Here is a 12,139-nt window from a genome sequence, read left to right as displayed (position 1 = left end):
TACCTTCTTACCCTTCCCTCTTCCCCCCTCCCCCACCGCCTCTCCGAGAGTCAGGGGGAAGAGCGCAGGCTCCTTTCTCTCGAATAGCGGCTGGTAATGGGAGCCTTATAATAGGCGTGGGAGTCGGCGTGGGAATCTAGTTCGGGAAGAGATTGACCACAATGTTGGAGATACCAAAAACAACGGCACTGCTCCTACCAGTAAAAGCAACCAAGGGTTATTTAATGTAAGAAAAAAAGAAAGGAAAAAACAACAACAACTATATAAACTCCCGCTCTCCATGAAATAGTGTTTATTCATAACTTTTCAGATGGATTTTTTTCAGTTTTTTTTTTATCATATCAACGTTGTTGAAATAGGAAAATCCTGACCACGCTAAGAACCAATCAGATTGCAGGATTCTTTACCGCACTCTCTTAGAAAAAAAGGCCTGGATTCTTAGGGTATAAACAATTTTTATCAAGCGAGTAATGAAACGACTTAAGTAATCAAATTGCAGCATCAAGGACCAACATGAACAATGGGCTAAATGTTGAGCATGTTAGATGTTAAACCATCAAAATTAGGGATTAATTATTTCATTATTAGCTCATTAATTTTTCTAGTATTTAGGCTACTAGCTTTTGAAATACATTGTGTATCATCTGCAAGTTGTACTGATCACATAAGCAAATGGAAATGATAAAAAAAAACATGACTCTGCAGTGAAATGCAAGCTCATATTTTGGGTGTTCTCTTGAAAAAATTGGTAAAGTGGTGTAATAGCAGAATAATAAAAACAAAGTCATATTCACTGTCAAGCCTGGGCTGGGTTGGGGGAGAGAACCTGGGAAATTTTCAATCTTAAATATTCAAATAATGTTCCTAGTGTTCAGTAAATGAAATCTCCGAAAACCTAGCTTTTCAATTTTTTTGATTGTTAGTTTCGATCCTACATTTTTTATGCTTTTCAGTGGTTTTAGTTTCATTATTGCAAAATGAATTTTCGAGCTAAATTTTTGGAGCAAAATTTATGTTATGATTATTTTTGCCATCCAGGACTGAATCTCTAAGAGTGTATAAAATTATAGGTCATACTTTTAGTGGAGAAGAGTCGATAGTGCTTACATGTACATATTCAAGTTAAACAGACCCTTATACCTCGCTGCCATGAAAATGCTGGCAGTCTGTTGTACTCAGTTTACATTTTGATTGGTTAATTTTCGTCTAGGTGGCCTGGTTTGAGTAGTGGCACAATAATTGTGCATTTTGCTTTTTGTAATGCATGCCAATTCTCGTCAGTGTTTCTTAAATATTCATACCCACCCCAGAGAAGGTCAACGGAAATTCTGAATGGGATCTAGCTTTCACAAGATCACTAGTTGTCATGCCCAGGTGATAAGAATAACTACCGTTATACCACACCACAGGAGATACAGCCAATCAGAACAAAGGAAAGCCATTGTATATTCTACAACATTACACCCAACCTTCCCATTGTGTGCCACATGTACATGTATGTCGTATTAACTGTGTTGACTTCCGTATTTTCTATGGCATGGCATACTGTAGTTATGCAATGCTCTCTCGAGGTATACCATGGAATATTCCACTTGTCACTTGTATTTTCTTGGTATACACGAGCCTAAAGTCACATCATCTGTACACCAAGAAAATACAAGTGACTCGTGGGTTATTCTATGGTTTACCACTCAAAAATGTTGCATTTAACTAGCATGTACCCACTAAAGCACTACCCAGAGGTAGGAACCTTCTCTGTGATAAGGTCAGGGGTGCTTGTCCACTCACTTAGGGGTGTGAATCACAGATTTTGGTATCTCTTATGGTGCTTAGGCTGAAGTGGCTGCATTCCAAAAAATAACAAAAAAGCTAATATTCCTTTTACTTGCACTGTCTTGTGATATACCATGGAATATTCCACTTGTCTCTTATATTTTTTAGGTATACACTTTAGCCTTTAGAAAATTGTCTTGTGGGATGTTCCATAGTTTACCACTAGAAAGTGATGCATAATTAGTAAGTGGACAACTGGTAAGTGCTGTATAACTACATGCAGACAAGTATACATACCATATTAGATGTTTTAACGTGTAGTATTGTGGCTTATTTTTATGAGTTATAGCATATTTTGATGAGCCTGTAGGGTAAGTCAACAAACAAATAACAATAGTTCATATAGTGTGAACGTCTGGGTAAGGGTAGTCCTGAAAAGAACTGTTGCTGTTGTTAGTGACTGACATTTTGACAACCTGAGTGGCAGCCATCTTCAGAGTCAAGTTTGTCAGTTGACCATGTTACAACTCTGGACCGTTGAAAGTGATTGATCAGTTTAGCCATGATGGTATTGGCTGTAAGACTTGTGTAAAGTTTGTTAGCAGTATTGATCGGTTCTAGTAAGTTTCAATCCGTCTATTGCCAGTCGAATTACGTAGGTCTGTTTGATGTCCATTTGTTGATTTTGTTTATGTCATGAATAAGTCGTTTTTAAGGGGCTGGTAGTTGTTGACATCTGTTAAAGGTTGTTTGTTCTACGTTAGTGTACCAGCTTTCCAGAGTCAGTCGTTGAAAATGGTTTGTACTGTAGGTTAAGCATTGAGAAGAATGAATCAGCTTAAAGGTTGGAAATAAACAACAGAAACTGAGGACTACTTCACATCGAGAAATACTGAGCACCAAAATACTTTACTTTTTTCTTTCACAAATCATAATATGACTTAATTGTGATTAAAACTTGATTTCAAGTTATAAATACACTTGGCATATGTCAATCTTCATTGCTGTAAGTTGCATCTTGTGTTGAAGTCTAGTTACATGAAGCCTGATTAAATTCAGCAGCGCTAATAATTGGGGCGGTGCTTAGTCACATGAATACAGTATTGCACACAGACAGAGAGTTTTTATTTAATGATTTGGGAAAAACTGATGTTCACCCTAGGGGGAAAAAAGATAAGGCCAATGATGATTTTTTATTTTCACTAGGTCTAGATTGTGTAAACTGCTTTAGAAATTTGTGAATTTTATCTGCAGTGACACGACAGAAGTCATGCTCACAACATTTACCATTTTCAAAGGTTAAAATTTTGTTTACAATGCAGTGTTTTCCAAAATATCTGACTGAATAATAAATACAGGGATCCATAAAAGCAGCTGTCAGGTCACCTGTGTATCAAATCTAACTATAAAATACTTCTGACAAGTTTAATAACACAGCAACTTGCCTGGTGGATGACAGAAGCAAAATTGGAATCCATGTTTCCTTCAGCATGGAGGACTTCACGGACAATCCTCCTTGTAAGCCAGTTTTATGAGAAGTAAAATATGGTCAGGACAGTATGTTTTCTGACATACATGTACACAAGCATTTGAAAAAAGCTATTATAGTTCCCTACTAATAGAGAAATAAACAAAACTAAAGACCTTGTGGTAAGAAACAAAATTAAAATATTAGAAATACTTATTATAATTTCTAAATAATGTAATGAAGTACTTACTTACAGGTGTACTGAAAGCCCCAGCTTTTAAAATCCCACAAGACATCGAGTCAATTTTTTTTTCTTGAGTGAAAGTCCAAGTGCAGAGAGAAAACAAAATTCTCTCTGTGTAGGAATATAACAAGTACACAAAAACGGTAGGGAGAATTGATTTACATTGTTCAGACTGAAAAGGACAGCATCAACAAGTTTCAGCTGACCATCGATATGGTAACATTGATTCCTAGATTTCCGTTATCGGCAAACAAGTGAGCGATATTAGTATCGAACACAAGGCAGTCACTGTTTAAGATAGCCGAAGCAATTCCCTCGTGGATACTTCTCGGAGTAGCCTCCCAGGCCAGACGTCGTCGGTTTCCATTCAATTCAAGTCGATACACAAAATTTTCTGCTTGTTTACGTGTCCCAATTAACTGAACAATGGCATAAAACTGTTGAAGTCCTTCGATTTTCTCTTGCTTTTCCAGCACTAGCATGAAATGATGACCAAAGCAAGATTGCATCATGACCCAGTCCACAGCTCCGGGAAGGTTTATATCAGTCGCCAGAAAAACAATGTCTTCTCCTTGAAGAGTTGTGATAGATTTATGCGCGTGCATAAGGTGAGGCATCACCGAGTCCAGTGATCCTTGCCATTTACAAGAAGCCCCGGGGCAAGGACAAGAATAAGGTCGAAATTCGCAGGATTCTTCGTGTTCTGGTTTTTCAGTGTGTGGCAAGTTCACTTCGCAACCGGCTGAAGCATACTTGCAAGGAAAAGACACCGTATTAGCTACTTTTTCCATCGCCAGATTTCGGATACTGCCCAAGGGTCCACGACATGTTGGGCAGCATGTTAATTTCGGGCGGCAGTTCGAGCAAACCAAATGACCACTACTGCATTGAAGAATTGGGGGAAGAACATAATCAAAACATACAGGACATTCAAATATACTCGCCAAGTCGGCATTTGTCGGCCCTCCTGGCTGATTTGCGTTCATTCTTGGCGGTTTCTGTGACGGCTGTGAGGAGCTAGGTTGACGATTCATTGTATAAGAACCTCTATCAGGCGAATGAAGTTACAAACGAAATTCAAGGACACATCCTCTTCTAGGCACAGTTAAAACCATGTATAGTTTCGTCCATCATTAAAAAGTTTCTTTTTCTTCGGCTGTTGCCCAACTAATACGGTAAACATCTTACTGAGATGAAATAAATAACCGTATATAACTGCGAGAAAAAAACATCTCCTTGAGCTTCCTATATATTTTGTTTTCGTGTAGAAGTCGTAAGGCTTGGTAGCCTCGCCTCTTTTTCAAAACGGGAATACCGAAGTTTTCCGAATCAAACCGATCTTTTACGATAGTCCATGGGCCAGACCCTCTCAGATGTACCACTCAGAGGGACCAGCTGAGAGTGTGACAAATTTGAAGCTAAGTTGGGGGTGATTACAAAATGTTATGATAGCAACCCCTAAAGAGTAGCTTTCTTGTATATTTTACTGGCTGAAATATCACCGAAATTCGCTTCTGCATGAAAACGAGGCATGTTTTCAAAAGTCATATTAAAAATATTAAGCTGGATCAAAAATAGTCTTCACACATGTAAATACAACAAGAAAGAACACAAATCATTTTTTAAGAACCAAATTTCAATTTACCTCTTTAAAAGCGATGATATAGTAAGTTATGGATTACTTCAAATGTTGCAATGCATTATGGGGAAATTCAAGATGGCGACCTTCATAGCAGGTAAGTACGTTTGATTTATTCACTGATTTCGATAATCTTTAAGTAGAGATCTGATTAGAAATCAACAATATATACAAAATACTAGCTGTATAACTAAACAATAAGCATTTTTATGACGATATAGTGATATTTTGAACCTCAAATTATATAAGAGACATGGACTCGACAGCCCAGCACTGTGTTGCCTTAATCATTAATTTTCATCGTTTGTAAGCCGGTATGTGTTTACAACTCAATAAAAGCTATAACAAGTAGCTACATAACTAAACAATCAGCGTTTTGATGGTTGTCTTGTGATAATTTGAACCACAAATTACGTAAAATATTACTGTCGCTCAGTCTTTGTATATATCACCACACTTTGATGCACCGTGTTAATGAATTCTGAATCCAACTGCCTTTCAAACATTTTAAAGCGTGTAACAATTTCTTCTAGAAAAAATAACAATATTAAATTGACTGTCCTTACTTTACCTCTTTTTGAACATTTAAGGAACAAAACGAAGAACTCTAGAAATTAGCAATGCAGAAGATAACAAGCGACAACGAAAACGAAACGAGTGCTTAATTCACTGTAGTGACGAAAATGGAGAGTTGTCTTCTTTAAAGACCTTGAGTCATGGAAATCACTACTGAATGCTGCGGTTATTCGTAACCATGAAGAGGTTCTCGATATCGCGAAAACGTTAAAGGAAGGAGAGGTGCCCCAGATCTCCTATCATCGAAAATGTCGCAGTATCTTTACGATGAAAAGGGATTTACAAAAGTTGTCTCACTCTGGTTTCAAAGTTGAAGAACAAGGTGGCACAAGTAGCCGCAGATCTTCAGTCCGGCAAACCGTGACCACGCAAAGTAGAGTCTATGAGCGAATTTGTGTATTTTGCGAGAAGACCAAATACCTCAGGGGAACCAAAACTAGAGAGGCACTGGTCCAATGTATCGACTTGCGTGCTGATAACACGATCAGGAGAGCAGCTGTGGGTAAAAACGATCCACGAATACTGGCTATTGTCACTAGAGAGCTTGTCGCGGCAGAAGCGTGCTATCACAAGTCTTGTTATCGTGACTACACCCGAAACATTCAAGAAGCTTTTAGCAGTGATACAGAAGAGGAAGATAAGTGTTTTCAATATACTAATGTAGAATCACAAGCCTATGAAATGCTGTTTACCTACATCAAAACAGATTTGCTGCAAAACCCGAGGGTTGTTAGAATGGCTGAGCTGTATACCTTATTTACATCCTTTTTAAATCTCAAGGAGACATGGAAATGAAAGAATCTACGAGAACCCATTTCAGAAGGAAACTTGAAGGGGAGTTTAGAGGCACACTGGATTTTGAAGATCTTTCTGGCAACAAGCGAGTTTTTGTTATTCCGCATAGTCTTTCCCGACTGGATTTGGCCAAACTTGTCATGGAGAAGTCTGAAACTACTAGTCCTTTAAATAGTACCAAGAAAATATCGAAGACCGCCCTCCATCTCAGAAAAGCTATCCAGGAACAAGAAATAATGGCATCATGGCCACCCCAACCTTGCGAACTATCTGAAAATGCCGTGACCATTCCAGATGACCTCAAAGAGTTTTTGTTCACTATGCTAACTGGAAGCACTGGATTTCCGGGTTTGCAATCTTGTTCTCCAAAAGTTCAACGCCTCATAACCTCGTTTGGACAGGACTTGGTATTTGGTGTGAGTGGTGGACGACAGAAGCCCCCGAAGCACGTCCTGCTTCCTTACGCTGTAAAATCTCTTACTAACAACGTTGAACTAATTCAAATTTTAAATCGCTGTGGCCACGGGATTGCGTACTCCCAACTTGAAGAGATTAATACTGCACTTTGCCTTCAAAAGTTGGCAGCAACTTCATGCAACGAAGTTCCCCTCCCCCACAACATCCGTCCATTCATCAGTACCACTCTAGCCTGGGATAATATTGATCGTCTCGAGGAGACCTTGTCTGGTGAAGGCACGTCCCACCGAATCAATGGAATTGCAGTTCAAGCTAATCATTTTGGTCCCCAGCCTCCATCAGCTTCAGAACCAATCATTGTGAAATCGAAGAGGAGAAGTATCGAGTCTGTGGATGATGAAACTGTACCTATCTATAATGCCGGCGAATGCTGTGGGCCCCATACTAGAGGATATGTGGAGGTCAAGTTAAATCAAATCATGGAATGTGCATGGAGAAAGAACTTGCTATGGGTTTTAGTACGCATTCATGCAAGTCAGAAGCAATCTGTTTCTGGTTGGACTGGTTTCAATATTTTGGTGCGTAATAACCACGAAGTTGCCAAGGATAACGTGGGCTATCTTCCAACAATCAATGCCCCAGCGACGAACATGTCAGCTGTGTACCAAGTCCTCACCAAGTCCCTACAGATTAAGGAAACTTTAAACCTCCAAAGCATAGTTGTTGTGTTTGATCAGGCACTGTACGCTAAAGCTACTGAGATAAAGTGGAAACACAGGGCACAGTTTAATGACCTTGTGTTGAGAATGGGCGTGTTCCATACCATTTGTACTTTCTTGTCGGTGATCGGAAAGCGTTTCCAAGATGCTGGTTTGAGACGTAATAGTCGAGTCTGGAGTAATTGCTGAAGGATCTGTGGCTGGTGTTCTAGAAGGCCGTACATATAATCGCGCCGTACGATTTCACAAGCTCATGTATGAAGCTCTTAACAGGCTAGCATGGACGGGATTTAACTCTTGGATTGAGGAACATCATAAAGAGAAGAAGCCTACTGTTGATGCGTTTTTAAAAGGACTGAAAGCGCTCTGTGATAACACATGTGAACAAGAATTCAAAGACACAGTGGAGAGTCCCTCATTTGAAGAAGTATCGCAACTGTTCTGCTTGTATACGAGCGATCTCCGACATGATAATGGGAAGCTATCGAAGTTCTGGATGTCTTATGTTGACATGGTGGAAATATTACTTGGTCTGTTAAGAGGATCTCGGGAGGGAGATTGGGATCTTCACCTTTCATATATCAGTGAAATTGTCCCGTGGTGTTTCGCATATGATAACCTTAACTACGCCAGGTACCTTTCAGCATATCTGCATGAAATGTCACATCTACCAGCAGAGAATCCGGACACCCTGGAATACTTGCGATCCGGAGGATTTTCTGTTCAGATTGGCGAAGACAACCCTTTTGGGAGAATACCTGTTGATCAGACGTGCGAGGAGACTGTCAACAAAGACACTCAAACGTCAGGAGGAACTAAAGGTTTCAGTCTAATGCCTAATGCAGTGAGCAAATTCTACCTGGTCGCTAAATACCGGAGCACCTTCCTGAGGCAACTCAAAGATATATTGCACATCAGTAGTTCTTGTTCCCAACACAAAGATCTACAACCAACAAGAATACAAAGAGATGAAGCTGATGTTCAATCCATAGTGTCAATTCTTCAAAACACTTGGCTCAACCCATTCAGCCCTGACCTTCAAGACCTCGTCTGTCTTTCCACAGGAAAAGTTGCCACTCCTGATGTAGAGCACGACTTGCTACAAGCTAAAGATAAAGGAGAGGAAGCCTACAAAGCATTCCGAGAGCAACGACTTCAGTCTAATCCACCCAAAGTCAAGTTCCATGATTCAATCACGAAAGCTAAGCTGAAGACTTTTACTCACTTGAACAGAAGGTATCAGTTAAAGCTGGTAAGAACAAAGAAGTGATCATCAAGGCCGACAGAAGACTGTTTGCTCAAATGATTGTCATCGCAGAGAGCAGAGACTTACAGATGAGAGAAGTATTATCCCATCCTCTCGGACTACTCCCTTGGTTATTAGCTACCGCAGATGGCTTGATGCGTAAGACGAACAAAGCGTCCTTGGCTAAAGAACTGTATAAAAATGTCGAAGCAGCAGATGCCCTTCCCCAACCCTCAGCATGTGTAATAGATGGGATGGCTCTTGTCTTCTTTGCAGAATTCTAAACGAAGGTGGAACAAGTGACAGGATTGATGTCGTCTTCGATGATTACAGAGAGGAATCCATAAAGAACGCCGAAAGAGAGAAAAGGAGTGACGGTTTAGGAAGCGAATACCGCAATATTCAAGCCGAACACAAGGTTAAACAGTGGAGAAGATTCCTGTGTAGCTCAAAGAACAAACAAGCTTTCATAGCGTTTGTAACCAGCGAGTGGAAGAAAGAAAAGTACACAGAGAAGCTATCAGGAAAGACACTGGTTGTCCCGTGTGGCGAAACATGTTACCAGTTATTGTCTGGAATAATGCAACCTATCAGTGAGCTCGAATCAACCCAAGAGGAGGCTGACACCCGAGTCCTCTTACATGCAGCCCATGCAGCTAAATCGAGGTTTGCTTCGGTCGTCATAGTATCCGAAGACACTGATGTGTTGTTACTTCTTTTGGCCTTCAAGAGCTTTATTCCTTCTTCAGTATTCATTAAAAGTGGTTCAAAAACCAGAGTCAAGTACATCGATATCTCAAGAGTAGTTGAGAGGGTTGGAGCAAGTGTATGCAGATCACTGCCGGGCTGTCATGCATTCACAGGGTGCGACACTGTTAGTGCTTTTGTCGGACGGGGAAAGGTTGCAGGTTATCGAATTGTAAAGCAAAATGCTGAATTTCAAGAGATGTTCCAACATTTGGGTATGTTCTGGAATATGTCTGATCACCTGTACCATAGTCTTCAGAAATTTACATGTGCCATGTACTGCAGCAACCCTGGTACAAGCGACATCAATGAGCTGCGATATCGACTGTTCTGTTTGAAGAGAGGAGACGTTGATTCCAACCAGCTGCCACCCTGCAATGATACCCTGCACAGACACTCGCTACGACCAAACTACCAGGCTGCTGTCTGGAGACGAAGTTTACAAAGATGCCCAGCCATCCCATCGCCAGTGGGATTTGGCTGGTGTAGAGAAGACGACAAGCTGGTCGTAGACTGGATGGGTGGTCAGCCAGCTCCGCAAGCTGTTCTAGAACTACTATCTTGCCAGTGCAGTAGGTCCTGCAAACTTCCATCGTGCTCCTGTATTGTCAATGGGCTGAAATGTACTGATATGTGCCGGCTTCAAGATTGCACAAACAGGCCAGATGACGACGACGATGCTTTATCCGTTGACGACAATGACGATGAAGAAAGCGAAAGGTAAGAATCTCATAACCATAGGAAAAATATGAAATAACTTTCCTTATACATACTCTTACATTCGTAAGGTTTAGTTTCGAGCGATGTACTCTTTTTAATGTATCGAGTAACTGTTTGTGGTTGTCATGGCAACCGCTAAATGCTTTAAAATAACTTAGCTGTTATTTTTGTCTGAAATTAAACATGAGTCTTTGTTTACATTTAAGTGAAAATGGTGCTTGACTGACGCGAAAAGGACTAGTCTCCAATGTGTTTGGTACTGGTATGGCTTCAGAATGGATGATATCAGGACAAAGAAGACTCGTTAAGGGAGCTGTTTAAAACTCATTAGCTGAATAGTTAATCCAAGCCAGTGCTAGAGTAATCTACACATGATTGAACTTTTTGACAACGTATATTGCAGTTATTTTTTAAAATTAGGAAGTGAAAAGCCTTATTTTCAGTGACTTTTATTTCAGTTGTGGACTCACTGACCATTTCCGTCTCCATGGCAACGAGACAACCTTAAAAAAATTTCCTTCTTTTGCAATTGAATCAATGTCCTATTCTGCTAGGCATAAAATGTATAAAATGTTGTTTGAAGAGAATTGTACTATGGACATCGCTCAGAATCTGAAGCTGTTAACCGGATCCGTGGTTATTAGGCAGTTTAGATGACGTCATTTTATCACATGTTTAGAGCAAGAAAGCTACTGATAGAAGCTTGCTATCATACCTTAAAATAGACTTCAGTTATTGCAGATTGAGAAAATACGTAATAGCACTGGTCCCTCCACATGGTACAAAAAAAACATTTTTGGGGGTCTTGGCCCATGGACTACGAGACCTAGGAGATAGGTCCGTAATACGTATATGATTAATAGACCATATTCGTATTCTCGGTATAAGACAGCAACTGAGGCTAATGCGGGGGGAAATTTTTCATATGTAAATGACAGAAATCTCTTTTTAACGATGTTCCCCCGTATGAGTCTCCCCTGCAAGCCAGTTAAAGTCCGAGATCGACAATACGAATATGCCTATTCGAACGAGACACCTTCCTAAAAGCATTAAGTCAGAAAATCATCAAGGCCTTGTTCTGTATTTATCAGCTGAGCATGTGCAGCTATAGTTCGTATCGAAACGGGGTTTTCATTCTGGTTATAGGCTCTCTCGAATATAAGCCCTTCCGTTAATTAGCCCATCTAAAATCCCTTGGGCCCTTAAGCCCAAGGGCTTATAAGCGGCATTTCCTGGTATGTACTTAATGCCAGCCAAAACCTTAACGAATCTTGCGCGGTCAGCCAAAAAAGAAAAAAGGAAAGTGCGACGGCAGCCTGGACCCGTTCACTGTAAATGTCCCGAAAGTATTGCTGGCGCACAGCCAAAAAGGGTACCGGACTACCTGTTCATACGGGCAAATAAGTCCTCAAAGTTAATTTGTGAAAGAAACGGCACATAAAGTCAAAGGACAGCCACAAGGCCATGAACAGATTTGAGTTTTCGACTGTTGAATTCGAAAAGCACCAAATGAAATATATCTATAGGATAAAAGTACTTGTTGCACTGTGTCTATTATATAGATGATCAAATACAAGGAAATAACACTTGGTATTAAAACTGGATCACTGGATAATGTAATTTAAGAGTTTTCATTGGCTTAGCCATCGTGGTATACAAGCAATTATATCATGCTCTACAAATATGGTAAGCACACGTGTAATTTTTTGGGGCGTTTTAGTTCTTATTTTATTTAGATTTTTGCCACACGTCCACGGGACCAGAGTCACGTGGACAGGACACGAGAAATTTGGTC

The 12,139-nt window shown here is 40.2% G+C and overlaps 1 protein-coding gene across 1 annotated transcript; it reads right to left on the bottom strand.

The window, feature by feature from the left end:
- Positions 1-596: 596 nt before the first annotated feature.
- Positions 597-4,726, bottom strand: LOC145500256 (E3 ubiquitin-protein ligase Siah1-like). The gene has a single exon (XM_081479760.1). It carries the CDS (start codon positions 4,517-4,519, stop codon positions 3,683-3,685), a length of 837 nt encoding a protein of 278 aa, XP_081335886.1. The 5' UTR covers positions 4,520-4,726; the 3' UTR covers positions 597-3,682.
- Between the last annotated feature and the right edge of the window lie 7,413 nt (positions 4,727-12,139).

This window comes from Orbicella franksi, chromosome 10 (assembly GCF_964199315.1).
Source record: "Orbicella franksi chromosome 10, jaOrbFran1.1, whole genome shotgun sequence".
Taxonomy (NCBI): domain Eukaryota; kingdom Metazoa; phylum Cnidaria; class Anthozoa; order Scleractinia; family Merulinidae; genus Orbicella; species Orbicella franksi.
This window is presented reverse-complemented; position numbering and strand designations above follow the sequence as displayed.

Excerpts from the sequence above, each read along its gene's own strand:
- LOC145500256 (XM_081479760.1), bottom strand. The coding sequence starts at position 4,519 with ATGAATCGTCAACCTAGCTCCTCACAGCCGTCACAGAAACCGCCAAGA.